At 45.2% G+C, this 18990-nt stretch overlaps 1 protein-coding gene across 3 annotated transcripts; it reads left to right on the top strand.

The window, feature by feature from the left end:
- The first annotated feature begins 4533 nt into the window (after positions 1 to 4533).
- On the top strand, positions 4534 to 18611 carry ENTPD6 (ectonucleoside triphosphate diphosphohydrolase 6). 3 transcript variants are annotated; one of them, XM_050893277.1, is made up of 13 exons: positions 4534 to 4856; positions 6237 to 6313; positions 7102 to 7245; positions 8318 to 8393; positions 9980 to 10015; positions 11197 to 11285; positions 12660 to 12739; positions 13667 to 13731; positions 14085 to 14186; positions 14661 to 14801; positions 15681 to 15737; positions 16809 to 16921; positions 17175 to 18611. In XM_050893277.1, exons 1-13 carry the CDS (start codon positions 4598 to 4600, stop codon positions 17256 to 17258), a joined length of 1323 nt encoding a protein of 440 aa, XP_050749234.1. In that variant the 5' UTR covers positions 4534 to 4597; the 3' UTR covers positions 17259 to 18611. The 3 variants fall into 3 exon arrangements, with proteins under 3 accessions (XP_050749234.1, XP_050749235.1, XP_050749236.1); XM_050893278.1 differs by having other exon boundaries at positions 8300 to 8393; XM_050893279.1 differs by lacking the exon at positions 14085 to 14186.
- Positions 18612 to 18990: the final 379 nt, after the last annotated feature.

Genomic DNA, 18990 nt, shown 5'->3' with positions numbered 1-18990 from the left:
CAACTATGAGAAATAAATACTGTACTATTTTGCCCTCTCCCTGGGGAAATGGTGTTCCTGATAAAATACTGCTCTCTGCTGGCGTGGCCTGCTTTTCTGCGGGGGCCTCACTTCCTGCAGTCTTCTGTCTTCCCTAGTGAAACGGGGAAAGACCATCTTGTTTTGCTGGCTCTTTAATTGCATCTTTTAGGAATCGGTGACAGGAGCAGCTTTCATTTAGGGTTGAAAAACATTATATTGCTAAGGGAAACAATATTGATGTCACCTAAATGTTTTGTCTTGAAGAAAAAATGCAAGTAGTTCTTGAACCTGAGTAACTCTCCAGAAGTATTCCTGTTCTCTTCTAACCTGAAAGAAGAAACAGGCTGTTCATGTAGCAGGCCCCCCATTGTAATGAGCTCAGACAAGAGTGTATTCTTAAACGTAAGGGACTGAAGTCCTATTCTGGGTTTTGGGAAACTTGCTCCTAGGTGGGAATTTTCACAGCAGCCCAAAATCCCAGTGACAACCACAGGATTTGAGATGGGGCTCCCTGGTCTTTTACTTTAAAGAACAACTCCAGGCTTGGGTAGCTCCCTGGCCCAGAACTTGTAGCATCTTTACTCCTTATCCCCATTTTTTGTTGTTTTACCAAAAAGGGATCACTCAGACCAAAGCTAACTGAAAACAAGCTTATTTGCACTGAATTTACCTTCACTCTGCCACCAGCTATGGCTGTGCTACAGCTGGTATACCAATAACCATCAAAACTGACCATTTTTAATCTGTCAACATCTCATATCTCAGGTCAGAATAAGGTGATGCCATGCTGCAGACTCACCAAGACCAGCCACCCATGCCCAGCTGCAAGTGTCATCCTCCCCTCAGTCCCAGGCATAAAGGGTATTTACAAGGTATTTACCCAGCAGTCAGGCTGCATCTCTGCTGGGGTTCTCCTGTCTATCGTCTTCCTGATGGGTTTACAGCTCCTGAGATGCTGTGACTGACAGGAGTGCTACAGCAGCAATTTTGGGATTAACACTGACAGGAATTACCAGAGCGCTCTCAGCTGGTTTTTTCAAGCTGCCTGCAGACTCAGACAGGTTTCTGTGGAGAAGCCACACTAGGTGTCAGGGTCTCACTTATGAACTAGGAGAGCTAGAAACCACATATAGATTCTGTTGCAATCACATCATGGGGGAGCCACAAATCTTAAAGATTTTAAGCCTTTGTGCCTTAGTCTTCCTTCGCAGAATTCTCCCATTAATAGCACAATTCCTTTTAAATGTAATTAAACAACATTAGAACAAGTTAGAAAAATAGTTGGAAAGATCAGTTTCATTCACCTGGGTAAAACAGACTGAGAGTTTGATTTGAACAGTAACCATCATTTGAAATTCCTCAATGCCTGCTACCCACAGGGCTGGGAAAAAAACCCCTAATTTACTTTCCAAACACTGCTACGAGGGAGTCATTTCCTGCAATAAATAACACCCTGGGAGACTCTGCGCTCATTCCTACAGTGGGGTCTCTCAGCACAGATGCCTGCACCTGCATGGAGTGACAGCAGGGCTCGCTGGGAGGATGTGAGCCTCTCGCACGCAGCCAACAGCATCACGACTTAGACCTCTGCTCTGCATCTGTTTTCCAACATCAGCCTCCATCTCTTTTCTTCATGCCTCGTGTTTGCTGCTACGTGCTCATGCATCCTCACTCCCGAATCACCTCTCTGCATTCTTCCAGACTGGGTGGAGCAGCAAGCTGCTGCAGGAGTAATTTTAGTTGGTAAAAGACAAAATGATCTAGGTGGAAGAAGAGTCATTGAGGAAATTACTCAGGCAGAAAAACTGCTAGAGGAACAAGAGGTATTGAGAAAAAAACAGAGCAGCTACCCAGGGGTGTGCTTTGCTCACATCTACCAACACTTTCTGCCTCAGAGCTGGACCAAACTTGCAGGTAAAGAGTTCTTGCCAGGGCTGGATCTCACAAGGGGAGCAGAGCGGGTCTAGCAGTCCTGCTGGCCATCTCTTTGGTGACCTTATCGCAGGGCTACAGGCCCTGGTCTGCTCTACAGCCCCTGGCTGCCGGGCAGCCTCTGCCCGGCACCTCCTCCCTTCTCCTTCTGTCACCTCGGGGACTGTTTCTCTCACACCTTTTCCTCACACCTCACTGGTTTTGTGGCGTTTTGCCCTTTTTAAAGCACATTTTCCCCGGAGCGCCACCACTGAGGGGTTCCGCTGGGCCTTGCGGCGGGTCTGCTGCGGAACCGGCCGTGTCCGGCGCGAGGCAGCCCCAGCCTCTCCTCACGGAGGAGCCCCCGCGGCCAACACCCGTCCCGGGCACCGGACGCAACCCCGTGTCCTTCGGGGAGCGCGACACGGACGTGGCGCAGCCCTCCCGCTCCCGCCCGCACCGCGCCTGCGCAGTGGGAGCGCCGGCCGCCCCCGGGGCGGGGCAGCGGCGTCGCCATGGCGGGGCCGGCGGCGGCGTGAGTGCGGGCGGAGGGGCCGGCCGGGAGCCGCGCCGCGCACCGGGGGGTGGCGGGCGCGGCGCGCGTGGGAACGGGGATCCGTGTGTGAGGGGGCGCGGCGGTGGGCGGGCGACCCGCGGGTTGGGCCGGGCCGGGCAGCCTGCGCTGAGAGGCCGTGCCGGGGCCGCGCAGGCCCGGGCTGCCTGCCGGCCTGTGCCGCGGCGGGCACCTGCCCGACACCCGGCTCCCGCGGGGTCCCCGCCCGCCCTCGGCCGCGCAGGCGGAAAGCTTTTGCCTTACAGCAAAATCTCAGCGTCCCCTGACAAAGGCAGGGAAGAGTTAATCCCGATTCTCTTCAGGAAAATGGGGATAGGGGGTTTATGCTGGCAGACTGCTGCTCCTCCATCCCCCTCGTCTTTCCAGCCTCCCCTTTCCCGCGATGGAGACTTCTGTCTCCTCCAAGGGTCATCCGATTCTTGCTGCTTTCCTCCCATGTCATGTTTTTAGCTCTCGTGTAGCTGCAGTTGAGGCCTTTCTGGCACCAGGAAGGTTGGAGTAATCACCTCGTATATGTGCAGTAATTGCCACCCACATCTCTGTGCCTCCTGATAGAAGCCAGAAAGATTTTTCATTTTTTTTGCAATGCCGTCTCCCTGATTTCTGTTTCATGCAGCCTACAGTCCCTTTTCCCGTACGCTGATCTATTCTTCATGTGTATTTGTGCCTGTGGTTTTGCTTTCCTCCATTTTTATAAAATTCTGTCTTACGCATTTTTGGCAATACGCTGTAATCACCTTGAATTTAAATTCCTCCCCCTCATGCCTTCTGTACACCTCAATTTGTATCATCAACAGATTACATATGTGTCAAAACCTCTTTTAAGTCAACTTCATCAATTGGTTTGCTTTCTCTTCTTCATTACACTATCAAAAAAGGAAAGATATAATGTAATTTGCTGCCTGTAAATCATTGCTGACTGTTTTTTAATCATCTGGATGATGTCATGTGAGTGCTTGTACATTTCTTGTGTTGTGCTTTGCTGTTGTTTCTTTCCTGGTATTGGAGGGGGGTGGGGGGCACGGGGCACTCTAATTCCCTGGATCTTCCATCTTGCCTTTTAAACACTGATTTTAAATTGTCCTTGTCCAGTCTTCTGGGACCTCCTTCACCCTCCAGGAACTAAGCAAAGATAACTGCAAATAATTCGGGTTGCCCAGAGAGGTTGTGGGATCTCCATCCTTGGAGGTTTTCAAGATGCAGTTGGGTATAGCCCTGAGCAACATGGTGGGTCCCCATAGCTGCCCATGCTTTGAGCAGGAGGTTGGATGAGAGACCTCTTGAGGTCCCTTCCCACCTCAGTTACTGTATTTAGCTTCTCTGAGTTCTCCTTACTCTGTTTCTTCTTAGGCCTCAGTAGCAATGGGGAAAAGAAGATTTATGCAGCTTCATGTCTTAAAATTAGCTGTAGATCTCAATGACATGCTGAAGGAGAATGGATATGTTCCTTCTGAACCATTGGGAAGGTAGTGTGCAGTCTCGTAGGCATCCAGCAGCGATGGAGGCATGTGATGGTTAGGACAAGCAACATGGGAGAGAGGGATTTTGCTGCTAGGTCCAGTTTTACAAGTGATTTGCAGATGAATCCCAGATTTTTGAATGCAGGATTCTGCATTGTCCTACTGGAATAAATGTAAGCATTTAACTGCAAGTTTCCCTGGGTTAGTTGAGATAGATTTGAGCACTGAAGACAGTAGCTGATATCTCAGTCTTACTCCAGATGCTGAAGGAGCTGCAGGCATAAATCCTTTTACTTGCCAGCAGTAGTCTGTCACTCCCTGTGTGTAAGTTTTTTTACCAGGCTGTTTGTTGCAGTGACTTACTGCTTACTTTGACTATCATGCACAACTTTCTTATCGCAGATCTAAACGAACTAACAGTTACGTATTTAACTAATGCTCAAGTCAAGTTTACTCGTGTAAGTCCCTTATCAAATAACCATCGTACTCTTAGATCCTTTCAGCAGGTTTAGAAAATAAAACATACCTTTTCTTTTCTGTTGGATATAGGAGTGATGTGGGAACCGTGTGTTCTGTGTGAAGGACAAGAAATAAAACATTTGATAAAGGGAAGAAACAAAACATCTGATAAATGGAAGCCATGAAGATATCAAAGCGGTTCTTCGCTTTTGGGATTTTGGCATGCATAGCTATTTATGTTGCATACATAAAATGGCACTTGGATTCCAAACCAGTCATGGGAGCAACAGAAGGAGTTGCTGAAAGCAGGGGAGACAAACTGAACCATCAGGCACTGACCACAGATCTCTCAGTCTTTTATGGAATTATGTTTGATGCAGGAAGCACGGGAACTCGCATCCATATTTTTAAATTTACACAGCAGCCAAAAGGTATGGCCTGCTCATTGCATGATAGATTATTTCTTCCATAATGTATGGAGCAGATTATTGATAATTCTTTTCTAGGGATTACTTGAACAAACATGCTTCAGCTCTTTCTAGAGAGCCATCAGGAAGTATATTATGATTCAAGCATGTGGGTTTGGATGAAATTATGAAAACGTTCAACAAGGAGAAAATGCTGTAGCGTCAGAATGTGAACTAAATAGCAGCTGTACCTTTAGAACGGTGCCTTGAAGAAGAGCAGTTTTTCATGACACTGCTTGGTGGAAGAGAGGATTATAAATTCAAACTGCCTTATTCCCCCGAATTTTCACCATGAGGTTGTTGGCTGTCTCCGGTTCCTGGCAGTGAGCTGCTTCTCTCTGCATTGTCTGGTTTAGCGCATCCTTGGCTTCAGTGTTGGATTTCAATTGCAAAACTTCACGGTTTCATTAAAATTGCTGTGTATTGCATCTGGACAGAAAGTATTGCTGAGAAGCGAGACAGAAGTGTACAAAAACCCTCCAGTTTTCCTCTGGAGTTGTAAGCTTCATTTGTTTAGGTGTTGTTGGCTCGTATTTGTGAAACTCTTAAATATGAAAGAACCTGTGTAGATGCTGTTAGTAGGTGATCTGAGGATGCTTTTAAGGATTAGCTGTGTAGTGTATGGTGTCATTGGCCTGTGGGGAGCACCTTAGGTTTGCAGAATGGGCTAGTGTAAGGCTTAGCCACCAAAGGCGTTAAACAACAGTCCATGGATTTCCTTCTTTCAGTGTATTCCCGAATTATTCTTCTTCCTTGCCTGCTTCTCTTTAAACACAATTTTGGAATATATTGCAGGAAACTTTATGTAGTGTAGTTGGGTACAGGAGGAGGATGTTGTCAAGCTCACATCGTCTTGCCTGCAGGTTCGTATAATTGTCTATACTTCAGGTTTCCAAATACTTATGTCTGGCTCCCTCTGCTGCCATTGAAAATGGTGGTAAAGCTTCCACTGCGTTTTGCTGGAGTCAAGTTTAGCCAGAACAGAGCATGCTGAAACATGGGGTCTTTGTTACCAGTGCAGTTTGGAAAGCTGCACATGGCAGGTGTAAGGGCTCAAAGAGAGCTTGTACCGATCTGGTGATTGTTTGATGTGCATGAAAAATACGTGCATAGTGGACACCAGCACCTGAAAAACAGTCATGACTTTTAAAAATGGTTTTCTCGGGAGCTAATTCCATAGCAAGGGCTGTATTTAAAGGTCGGGTGGCTGTTGATAGTTCATTAGACAGAGGCTTCAGTTGAATTCCATTGGCACATAATAAAGTAATTTGTAAAATGGTTTTCTTTTTGTGTATGCAAAATTATTTGTACCATTACTTATTTTGGAATACTGTTTTTGAACAGAGACTCCCAAATTAACCCATGAGACGTTTAAAGCACTGAAGCCTGGTCTATCCGCATATGCCGATGATGTCGAAAAGGTAATTTTGTTTCTGTTACTGTAAAAGTACGTGCCCCAAAACCTCCTGGTTTTGATATGCCCTGCAAATCACGTCTTGCTGTGGTACAGTATGCTGAACTGTCTCAGTTCACGGAAGTGTCTCCAAATGATACAAGCCCACAGTAAAAGTTGGTGAACATGCAGAGGAGCAAGGAACAGAATGCATCTAGTTCCGCTCGGTGATGTTAATTAAGCACAGTGGATGTTTTTCCTATCTCTGCCTTAAGAATTCCAATGTGCTTGAGAAAATGACAAAAGAGCTGTGTTGGATTGGAGCAGAGCCTTCTCCAAAAGTGACCAGAATTGGATTCTCAGGAAAATAGTCTAAAAAACAGGCCAAGTACTAAGTGACTTCTCTCTCATCTCCTGGCTTGCAGGGATTTAGGGACTTCCTGAGCCAGACTTACACCCAGCTCATAGTGTTTTACTGGCTCCAAAGGCCTTTTTTTCCCAAGGATTTGTCATACAGCCTTTTGAACCTTTTGTAGCCAAAACATTCAGTGGCAGAGAGTTCTATGTCACTGTTTGAAAAAGTGGCTCTTCCTGTTTGGTTTTGACCTGTTGCTGGATAATCCCCAGTATATTCACCAGGTCTCATGCTGTAGGAGATAGTGAGTCCTCCACCTTCTCCTGACCCCTTGTGATAGTCACTTGTCTCTGTTCCACATTTACAGTGAATCGTGTCTCTGGTTACCCTTTTGCCCTTCCAAGAAAGGCAAATCTAAAGAGTTTCTAAGATGCCTTTTTTTGTTCTTTCTCTGCTCACAGAGTGGCCAGGGAATAAAAGAGCTCCTGGAGGTGGCAAAGAAGGAAGTTCCTATGGAGCTGTGGAAGTTTACTCCTCTGGTCCTGAAAGCCACAGCTGGCCTACGGTTGCTGCCAGGAGAGAAAGCTCAGAAGTTGCTGGATAAGGTACTATTTCTTGTCTTTCATTTTGCTTTCAGGAATTTTATAGCAAAATTTTGTCCCTTCTGTGTAAGGTACATACTCCTTTATCTTTGTGTACATGAGCCATTCGTATCATTTAACCCTGAAAGCAGTGCAGAGCCACCTGATCTCAAATGGGGTTGGGGCAAGAAATTGCATGAGTACAAGCACAGAGGAATGACGACAGCTCCAAATACGCCTGGAGATGACATAACAAGTGTAATGAGATACTCCTAACAGTCACCACAGGCTTGTTCTTACTGGGTGTGTTTGTTGGTGGTTTTGACCAGGATGCTGCTATTTTGAGAAAAGCTCTCTGCTATTTGATTGGTCATGTTATCAGCCTGCTGCTGCAAGGTTGCTCCTTTATATTGATTGGAAATAATGTAAATTGTATTTATAGGCATATAAAATATGTTTAATATTTTAAAATATTATAAAAATAAACAAAATATTATGTTCTAGACCTTATGGCTGCGGGAAAAGTTTATTAAGTGTGCACTAAGTGTACTCTTTTTCTAAGCAATAATTGGAAGGAAGTAATGTGGTGTGGTTGTTACTTTAGAGGACTCTGGAAACCTAGGGATTTGCTACCTCATGTAGGATGTAGTGTAGAGGACCTCTAACAGCCAACATGCTCCTGTTAAAAATGCCATTCCCTGGGGCATTCCTGAAAGCTAGGGTGTCCATCTCCTGCCTCTCCCGTGCCTATGTAATACCCTGTGGGTCGCCAATTGCAGCAAAGTAAACTGAGTTCCCTTCCCTACCCATGTCCATCCCTTGTTAATGGCATTTCTGAGCAGTCTCCATGCTTGAAAACCCACACATCCATCCCTGTCTCTGCACCAAACTGCAAAGCCAGTGTGTAAATCGCTGACCTTTTATAGCAGAGCGCAGGCTCATGCTTGTTGGACTCTTGAACTTCAAAGAAAGTGGTTAGCAGCAGTCAGGATCTGGCCCAAGAAGAGGAGCAGTTGTGTAAAACTGGAGTTTTAAAAAAACTTTCTTTCCAGCTGAAAAAAGACTTCTCTGAGTGTAGCTTTTATTTGAACTACAGGTGAAGGAGATTTTTCAGGCCTCCCCCTTCTTCGTGAGGGACAACTGTGTGTCGATAATGAACGGAACCGATGAAGGTAGGCTAACTTGTGGAGACCCTTTCTGCAATCCTGGAGGTTCATGCTGTACTGTGACAAATCCCCACTCACTGTAGTGGGAACCACAAGCAGCGGGTTTGACACAGTTTTTACGCTGCCTCAGGCACTGCCAGCCGAAGAGATCTTGTGCTATGTTTTCCAATTTGAAGTCCTGAACTCTGTCCTGATTTTCAAAGCTCTGAGTGCCGGGCAGTTCCTGTGGGATCACCAGGAAGTCACTGTGCAGTCAGCACTTCTGGAAAGGTTTCTGTATATCTGCTTGTTGAGGTGGTCTTCAACAACTGCTCTTGACAATGCTCATCAGAGCTTTCTGGAAGTATTTGGTCATAATGTTAGTTATAACTGATCTAATGAGTGTGATTGTGAATTCAATCTGAAAAAATGTTATATAGAGAAGAAAATACATGCTGAAGTAAGTTGATGCTTATTAAAAAATGCCGAGGACAGAACCCAGAGTCAGTCTTGATTTAAAATAATTTGAGGAAACATGTCTAAATTCTAAGTAACTAAGTGTTGAAATGTGTTTTAAATCTGCTTAGAAACCAAACTTTAAAATAGCTGGAGCTGTTTGGAGCTGTTCATGAGTTTCTTTTTTACTGCTTAATGGAAGAAAGACATTGTAATTCTTCTTTTTGTTTTGTTTTAAAATCATTAGTAGCAGTGACAGCCTTGGTTCAGCCAAGGGTTGAACTGGGCCATGTTCCCTAGCATGCCTTGAGTTTTAACCACATGGATAAATATTTGAATTTGTTAACATAAGGCCCACTAATTCGTCTAATTTATGGAGGAAAGGTTTATAAAACAAGAAGAGGACAGAAACAGTGTGGCTTACAAAAATGCTTAGAGGAAAATAGGAAATATTAGAACGCTGAAAAGATGAAAATTCTTAGTATTCAAAAGGAAAGTCGAGTGCCTGACATCAAACAAAAGCCTACCAGTCGAAGTTTTCCTAGAAAATGAACAATGTGAGTGTCAGTCATTTCCTTGTCTTTTAGCTGAGGACTGAAGCCTTTGTGACTTCTCACGTAAGTTTTTGACCTGTGAAATAGAGTTCTCCAGGCATTTCATATATAGGGCTTCTCTTCCAAATATCGCATAAGCTCTGGTATAGAAGGTCATTCTCTTTGTTCGAGGCATCTAATCTTGTTTTTTGACAGCCGTTGACAGTTGTGGAAACACTGGCTTTGGGGCAAGGTGGGTCAGGGGAGCTCAGCAGAGCCAGTCCTCTTCACCCTTCTTGAAGATCCTTCTTCCTTAGCTCTCAGCTAGACATCCTTTGGAGACTTTGTATTGGAAGTCCTCCATTTGTGAAAGCAGGACAAGGGAGCTTGTGGCAGATGGTCTCTGGTGTCTCTGTCTATTGTTGGATGACAAGCTCTGGTTTGCTGATTATTTTGTTTTGACGGTGCAGTTAAACTGTATGAGAAGACTTAAAAATGCCTCCAGCTAAACAGATCCTAAAGCAGGAGGACCTTGTAATACGGCTTACCTTTTTTGTTACTGTTGTTAGATAAAATGAAATGGTATGATCTAACAGTGCGTCTTCTGAATCTTTTCCTTATTAGGTATTTCAGCCTGGATCACAATAAATTTTTTAACAGGTATGTGTACATGAGCATGTGCATAAAGATATGACTGATACTGTGAAATTCATGCTGTTTTCTGCCCCTGCATGGGAATGCTCATTCATTGGGGTGGAGTGGAAGAAAGAGGGATCTGGGAATAAGTCAGCAGTTGGTTTTGGCCTGGCCTATTTAAGTCATTAGGTTTTTGGCCATTTACTTGACAGAGTGAGGAGTTTAATCCCTTTCCCTAGATGTTTAATGTGGCCTTTCTTTCAGTTCCCTGTAGGGTACCAGAGCATTTTATTCCTTTTTAGAGTCTGCCACTAGCTGTGGCTAAATTTTTAATGTGGATATTCTAGATGTGCTTGGCAGCTGCACAGAGTGAAAGAAAGTACTATGCTACTTCCTTACAGATTTATAACATAGAAATATCACAAGTGTTTACACTGCTGAGTTAGAAAAGGGTAGCTGAAGAGTAAGGAAAAAACTAAGCTGAAGCCCCCCCTGACAATAAGTAAAGCAGTCTGCCGTCCGAGCCCTCTGTTCAGCACACACAGTGTATGGAGCAATATGACAAGTGCTCTAAAGCTTTTTATGCTCACAGGAAATATCAGAAAGGTCAGAGATCTTCAAACATCAGCTATCATGAGGTATAGCAAGGTACTTGGCACAAACTAGTCTTGTTAGGAAGGTGTATTTGAAGGATCTAACTGAGAAGAACTGGATTTAAATGAGAAGAGAGGTCTGGGCTGGTAGCAGGAAGAATTCCAAGAGAGCTGAGTCTCTTAGGCCAGCTCTTTTCAGTCTGTCATCCCCTTGGCCATAGGGATCTGCAAACTATCACTAAGGGATCAGGGAGAGGTGGCCAAGAAAACGACATTCCTCTGTGTTACAAAGTGGTTACCAGAGTAGAGTTTGCAAAAGGGTCCTTGCATCCACTGAAAAATGTTTAGGAATCCAACAACCAAAGCTGCTGTAATTAGGGCAGGAACAGCCACCAGAGAAATAGGAGAAACTCTGTCACTTGAAGATTTTCAGGTCACCCTGATAAAGCCAAAATAAGTGCCCAGTAGATGACAGTGTAATTTAGTGCTGGCTGGAAGCTGACGGATGGAGTTAGATTGTCCTCTTTCTTTACCACTGTACTTCTGGTTTTGTTCCTAGCCAGTTTCTCACAGTGCCCACCATGGCTTTCTCTGTTCTGTCACACGTTTCAGGTAGCCTAGATGATCCACAGAAGAGAAGTGTAGGGATGCTGGATTTGGGTGGTGGATCAACACAGATCACCTTCCTTCCACGCACTGAGGTAATGTGAACATGCACACTGTTGGGAAATGCTGGTGCAGAAGTCAGTAACTGCTCAGATTTGTTTCCCTTGGAAACAGACCAGGAGTTTTTCAGTGTGACATGAAGCCATGCTTCTGACAGAAAAACCCAGGTCACTTGGTCACATCTGCTTTGTTATAGTCAGTCACGGAGGCATTCACAACTATTTGTCAGTCCTCTTACTCCAACTCCATGGGTTGGTGGTGCATGTGGTGATTCTGCCAGGGCTGCTTTATGTTGGGGAAAATGCAGTGTTCACCTGAGCGTCTTAATCCTTGACTCTCAGTTTGTGCTGCTTATAATGAAGAACTCAAAGGCAATGCTGTTAATGAATTCAAGTGCAACATTTGCCCTATATTGGGTTTTAAGAACACAGTAAGATGCCTTCTCAATCTTTGTTTCTGGTTTTCCTGAGTTCACTCAGTTGCAAATGAATGCTTTCTAAGGAGCAACTGTTATTATGCAGTAAAAAATACATGTTGATGTTTGTCATTTCAGCTTCCTGTTGTGGCATTTTTATAGGTGTTCTGTGAGCTGGAAGCCCTGTGGATGTGGAGTCGTAAGGCTCTGGCCTGAGCAGAGATACTGTTCATAGTAAAGCTGCACAAAAGCAGAGGGTTGGGATGCTGTATCTAGTGTCCCAGCCTGGGCTAATCAAGACGTTGTGCTCTTATAGCAGAATGACAGGGGATGTGAAGAGTCCTGGATGTGGAAATTCTGGACTTAGAGATGGTGTTAAGATATGAGCAGCATGAATAGCATCGTGGCCTGAGCTTTACTCCTCACAAACACACTAGCCGTGCTGGTGCACTTGGGGAAGAGGCTGCAAAGTGCTTCAGATAATTACCCTTTCATTTCTTCAGACCACAGGCTGGTCCTCTGTTCCTTGGCAAGCACAGTGATGTGCTTTTCCTCTGGCTTGTGGAAGTTCACAGCTGAATTCGCTTGAGTAGGAAGTTAATGCGTGCCTGGTTTTCATATTATTTTGCACACAGTTTGTCCTAGTAGGGATCGTGTGAAGAGGCAGTTGCTGTGGCCTCTTGACAAAAGCAGTTAAGAGCTGGAATAAGGATTCCTTTTTAATTAAAATAATTCTTTTATGCACCAATTTGGTGTGGATACAAATAGAAATGTAACCAGTTTAGACTCTGTCATGTGAAGACACTATTTTAGCTCCAGGTTTTGCGATTGTCTTGTGTATCAGCGGTCAAATCAAAATACTTGCGAATTCATCATTTCTCTCTGAACGATGCTAGGATTGTTTCACCTTTTTCCTAATGTTTTGGAAGATTGTTTTGTTGATGTTTGCTGCTGCTGGCAGAAACCTTGCAGTGACATCTTTTTCTCCCTCCAGGCAACTCTCCAGACATCACCAGCTGGGCATACAACTTCATTTCAGATGTTTAACAACACCTACAAGCTGTATTCCTACAGGTTAGTTGTGGGAAAGAGAGCACACTATACAGATAGAAGCTTTCTATGAAGCCAGTGAGATCTAGGTGTTTTGCTGAAGTGGGGTCCTTGCAAATGAGTACTGGGAAGAAGCGGAGAAACCTGCGCCACATCATTGTGGGGGATTAACCTTGGCTGCCCACCAGGTGCCCACCAAGCTGCTCTATCACTCCCCTTCCATCAACAGGACAGGGGGAAGAAAATATGGCAAAAAGCTCGTGGGTCAAGATAAGGACAGGGAGGTCACTTACCAGTTACCGTCATGGGCAAAACAGACTCGACTTAGAGAAGTTAATTTAATTTATTGCCAATTAAACAGCAGGATAATGAGAAATAAGAACAAAATCAAAAACACCTTCCCCCCACCTCTCCTTCCTTCCCAGACTGAGCTTCTCTCCCAACTCTTCTACCTCCTCACCACCGAGTGGCGCAGGAGGGTGGAGAATGGGGGTTGCAGTCAGTTCATAGCGCTTTGTCTCTGCCATTCCTTCCTCCTCACTGTCTTCCCCTGTTCCCAGTGTTTTGGGCAGAGGGAAGCAGCTTCTTCCCACCTGTGTTTGCTGTGGAGTGTGTTTGAGCTCAAAAAGAGTCAATTCCGTATGCTAGAGGCTGTGCTGCCTTTCAGGAGGGTAGGAGAAACGTTAGGGGAATGCCTTCAGCATTCCCAGTTCTTCAAGAGCCAGATTATCGTTGACAGCTATTGCCTGTGCTTTTTCAAAGAGAGATTATCCTTCTGGGTAAGGGTAATATGGAGAGTAATGCACATAAGTTCCCCTTATGTGCATTAGCTGCTGACTTGAGCCATTTTGCTGGGACCATGTAGAGGAGACTGGCATGTCCCAGCCACGTTGTCAGTGGAGTATCAGAGGAACATGTTCATTGTTCACAGAGGCTTTTATCCCTTTGCAGTTACCTGGGACTCGGGCTGATGTCAGCAAGGCTCGCCATTTTAGGAGGAGTTGAGGGAAAACCCTGTAAGTTATGGGCACTCCTCAAGTCTTGGCTCTGAGCATAGGGTATGTAGCCCTGTTGTGGGGGGAGGAGTTGTCTGTCCCCTTCCCACTGGGCTCAAGGTTCCTGAGTGGTATGTGGACTCCTGTCACCATGGCTGGGTGCATTTGAGACGAATGCAGGAGGTGACACTGCTAGATCCCAGAAGACCTGGATTCTTGCCAGCCCTGGGGGGGCATGGGACATCTGAGCCATGACTGGGGCTTGGAGGTGCCTTGCTGAGGCTGTGGGACAGTATGGAGCAGGGCTGGGGGTGAGGGATCTGAAATTAACTCCTTGTGTTTTTCCTTAATGTGGCTTTGTTTTACTTCTGCAGTAGGAGAAGGGGAGGAATTGATCAGCCCTTGTTTACCACCTGGCTTCAAATCTGAATGGCAACATGCTGAGATAGTGTACAAAATTAAAGGACAGAAGGCAGGTATAGTGATTTATCACTCTTCCTATCTAGACCAGCATGCTATTAGCAGAGTAAACGATACACTCTCAGCCTCTTGCAAAGACACTAGATTCTCTGTTTACTGTTCTGTCTGGCTCCTCTTGATGTGCTGTTAAAGAGATTCTGCAGCTTTTTCCTCTTGTGCCATGGTGTGTCTGTCCAGTCAGTAAAGCTGCTAGTAGTAATGCAGATGGAGTTGAGCAATCCCTGAACAGGTCTTTCAAAATCCTTCTGCTTTGAATGATGTTGTCCATCTCTGATCTATCACATACTTAGTCCCAGCCTGAGGAGGGTAAGTGTTGCCTCTGGAAGAAGATGCAGATTTCAGTTCTCTGTGAAGAGCTTACAAAGTGCTATTGTGCAAAAGGGACCCTGTTTCCTGGCAGATCCTAAATAAATTGTATGTATATTTAGCTCTCTGCCTATAATATCCTGGGTTTCTTTGCCTTCTTTTAGGTGAACCTCTATATGAGTCTTGTTCTAACAAGGTGGCAAAGATGCTCTACAAAAAAGTGCATAAAGCTGAGGAAGTGAAGGACTTGGATTTTTACACTTTCTCCTACTACTATGACCGTGCAGCAGAGGTTGGTCTCATAGGTATGTTTGGTCCTGTTTTCATTTCATTTTAAATGACAAGTTGTGGAAGAAATGGTAACACTTATACACATCGCGATGCTTTGCTAATCTGTCATGGAACTTAGTCTTTTGTTACACTGCTGTGCAGCATTGGTCTCAAACGGATATTGAATGCTTTCTATAGAGAAGGGACTGGGGCTGTGAAATAGGACCTGCAACTTCTGGTAATGGTTTTTAAACAAACTGTCTGCATTTCAGAAACCGTTGTTGTCTGATTAACTCCACAATCCAAAACAGAAAAAAAGCCCTCTTAATGATAAACAAATTTCTTGGGTGGTAAAGCTGTAAAGTGATCTTGGGCTGTGTGTTTTGCTTCACTGACCTTTTTAGATGGAATGAAGATTTTCAGGTAATTCCACGTGCATCCCATCTCTTTTCCAGTGGTATGCTGGTGTACAGAAGGCTGTTGTGTTCAGTGGTAGAAAGGAGATGATGAGATCTCAGGCTAGTTTGGACTAACATACCTCCCTCCTCAGCCACTTTGTTTTACAAATAATTTCAGATTTAATATGTCACAGAGCACCACTGCCCTGTCAGATCTGGTCAAAGGCATTAACTGTGTTCAGGCATCACAGGACAGGGCAGCACAGACATGGGGACAAGGTGAGAGAGTCCGTAAACCATGTTTCTTTAGGAAACGAGGCTAAAAGTTCTTCATAAAACAAGGCTTTTCAGTCTACATTAAGAATCTTACAAAGGTTCTTTTACCTTTAAAGCGAGTGTGCGTTTTGTCATTGATTTCAGTGGCTCAAGGTTTGATTTCCAAACAACTTTCATGACTTCAATCTACAATTGCCTTTATGCAAAAACCATAAGAGACCATGGGTTTTTTTCTTTTAGATAAAGAAAAAGGAGGAACCTTAACTGTCGGTGACTTTGAAATTGCAGCTAAATACGGTGAGTAAAATACAATCAAACACACACTAGTAATTGTATGTAAATTCATACCCAGGTGGCAAATGTGTGACATGCTAAGAAGCCTGATTTTTGTTTTAAGTAAATATTGAGCACTTCTCTTGAGCACCTCTCTCCATAGCATCGCACCAACATTTCTGCTTATTTCTGAAAATCTCAACTATATTTATATTAGTTCTTGCTTTTGCAGCCCACATAAGACACATCTTATAATACTTATATTTCAGAACTCTCTCAAGAATTACTAATAAACTTGCCAGTTAACAGTTGTCCTGAAATCATGCTTTCAAAATAGATGTAGGGGTTCTCATCTCGTTAGCATAACCTGTTCTAATCTGGTTTAATTTTTCTTTTTGTCTCAAGATTTGTTCATATGCTTGATTGTTAATCGGAAAAGGGGGAAAACCAGTTCATAGCTTTTCGCTTCATCAGCTGCAGAGAGAACTGCCTATGCAGATTTACAAATGTAAACATTCTTTTCTTAATGCCACAAACTCAGGCTTTGATCAAACTGACATGGGGGGTTTTGGTAAACTTTATGAATGACTGAACAGTTGTTGCAGTTCTGATTTCTGGACTACCATTTGTGTAATTCATCCTGAGAAAGGAAGTGGGTTTTATTTTGGTTTTGTCTTTTCTTTTTCTTTCTTTTGTCTTTTCTTTTGTCTTTTTTTTTCCTTTGGTTTTGTCAACATCTGTTGAGTGCTTACGTTCGAGAGACATAACACACCTGAGGTTGCTCAGATATTTAAAGGCTTGAAGTAGATAGAAGAAAAGTTGGAGGCCCTTTTCATCCTTTCCTGGAGAGAGAAAAGAAACTCAGCTGTGTTAGGGGAGAGACAGAATGCCTTGATCTTCCTTCCACTGTGCCAAAGCTTTTGTGCTTCTGCCAACGTGTGCATGTCATTTCAACCCCATTGTAACAGGTTTCATCACTGCGCAACTCAACTGACAAGAGGTGTTTTACGGATTCATTTGAGGTTTTTCAAAGCTGGGCTGATGCTAGGCCTGAGCTCACAGTGCACATTCAGACACTGTGTTCTTTCTCCTTAGTATGCAAGACCATGGAAATCAGCCCCGGAAGCAGCCCTTTTCTCTGCATGGACCTCACATACATCACCTTCCTCCTGCAAGAACTGGGCTTCCCGAAGAGCCAAGTCTTTAAGGTGATGCACAAAAGGGATTGCTGGGCAGAGTGGGCAGGAGGGTGCCGAGGCAGTAGTCGTCATGCCAGTAGCTCAGTCCTTGATTTGCCTTCTTGCTACAGCACATGCTCTGTGGTTGGGGGTGGAGGGATGCTCTCCCCACGATGGTGATAACCGGTTGTGATAACCTTCAGCACTGTATTCACCTTGCATGCTTCTCCTTCTCCCAAAGAATTGTGTTTTAACTTTTTTGTTTGTTTTTTTTTTTTCCCAGCTTGCCCGGAAAATTGACAATGTTGAAACAAGCTGGGCGTTGGGAGCCACTTTTCATTACATCGACTCACTCAATAGACTGTAGTACTGAAGCTCATTGAAGGTGACTTTTGGGAATCTCAGTTTTTGGAAGCCCAACACGGGAGAATCTGTTGAAGGGCCTGCTTTTGGCTTCTGGAGTCCTTTGGGAGGTCATCATAAACTAGGCCCCTTTCCTCCCACCCCATGCCAAGTCCCCTCCATCACTAGCTCTTTTTTACAGTGCAGAGTGCAGTATCTAAAGAATAAGCCTTGATTTGACAGCATCTGCAGTCAACTTGATGTAAAACTTGATCATTGTTGAAGGAAAACCAGGACTCTGCAGGACATCTATGATCTCTGTGAGAAAAACACACCTTTTTGGAATATGCCTGTACTATGTGCTTGTACTGTGCTGAAGTCGCTGTAGGAAATGGTCACTCCAGAAGGAACTCTTTACCGTCCTGATTTCAGGGTGTTTTTTCCTGTTTGTCAGCAGTTTTCAGTGATCATTTTTATTTTGCTACTTCCGTGTTTGAAGGTGAACTTGTGTGTGTGCGTGCAAAGACAGTGCATTTACGCAGATGTGCTGCTGACAGGCAGCAGCTTTGAAATGCAGTGTGGAAGTCTGAGCTCTTCTTTCTACTCGCTGAACTAGAAAAGCTCAGGAGCACTCTAGAAACTGGATATGGACTTAGAGGCATGAATCAGAGCCTATGTGCCCTGTAGAGTTAAAGCCTACAGCCTAAGGTTGGTTCCCTGGCTGTTGGGAGATGGATGGTGGAAGACAACATCAGATTTGCTGGATCTAGACGAGCAAGGCCTGGGATTTGGGTACAGGGCTAATGATGGATTTGACAGTTTTAGAGTCGGTCAGGGTAAGATCAATGAACAAGACACAGCCACAAAAATAAACCCTGAGCACGGCTTATTGGACCTCACAGACATTTGTGCCTTGGCAAGGTTGATGCAGGGCCTGGGATGAATGCATTTACATGGTGTTTTGGTTGCCGCTTCCTGCAGATGCATCCCACTTTGATAAATGAATGTATTGTGGTTGCACTGAGCCTTGGGAGGGTAGCTGCAATGCACCACTCCAACAGTGTCCTGTACACGGGCTGGAAGTGATCTCAGAGGCAGCAGGAGCTGGAGAGCACATGCTGTGCTATTTGTAATCTAACTGTGGAATTGTGCTGTATTTGTATGGATGTTTAGAGCAGACCCAAGTGGTCTTTTGGGGTGCAAAAGAGCCCAGCCTCCTGGAGAGCCAGCAGTGGGTGCCCTGACTTGTGGGCTCATGGCCACAGCCTTGTCCTTTCCCTGGGGCAGTGAGATGTGGTATGGCGGCATGTGGTGCTGCATGGCTGCTGGCTCTGCAGCTGAGTGTACAGGGGACACTTGAACCCCCCTGTACTAACAATAAAACCCCAATTTAAAGTGAAAACATGGTGGTGGTGGTGGTGTGGCTTTTAGCGCCAGAACCCACAGGGTGGGTGGGTTGAGAAATGAGTGCCCTGACACCATCCCTGTCCCCACACACCATCCCAGTGCCCCATGCCATCCCCGTCCCCTCGCACCATCCCCAGCCCCCTATGCCATCCCCATCCCCACACGCCATCCCCAGCCCCACGCACTATCCCCGTCCCCATCAGCCCGCCCCCGCCGCTGCCACCCCGGTCCCGGGCCAGGGGCGGGCGGCAGGGTGGCGGCAGCCCCGGCCCCCCCCTCCATGTCGCCGCCAGCCCCGGCGCTGCGGGGCCGGACGAGGGCGGGCGGCCGCTCCCCTCACCGTGGGCCGG

Source organism: Gymnogyps californianus, chromosome 3 (genome assembly GCF_018139145.2).
Source record: "Gymnogyps californianus isolate 813 chromosome 3, ASM1813914v2, whole genome shotgun sequence".
NCBI classification, from domain to species: Eukaryota; Metazoa; Chordata; class Aves; order Accipitriformes; family Cathartidae; genus Gymnogyps; species Gymnogyps californianus.
This window is presented reverse-complemented; position numbering and strand designations above follow the sequence as displayed.

What these genes read in the sequence shown, in the direction of transcription:
- ENTPD6 (XM_050893278.1), top strand. Translation starts at nt 4,598, where the DNA reads ATGGAAGCCATGAAGATATCAAAGCGGTTCTTCGCTTTTGGGATTTTG. An exon ending in ATGCCGATGATGTCGAAAAG is followed by an intron (nt 6,314 to 7,101) that starts GTAATTTTGTTT and finishes CTCTGCTCACAG; the next exon opens with AGTGGCCAGGGAATAAAAGA. An exon ending in CACAATAAATTTTTTAACAG is followed by an intron (nt 10,016 to 11,196) that starts GTATGTGTACAT and finishes CACACGTTTCAG; the next exon opens with GTAGCCTAGATGATCCACAG.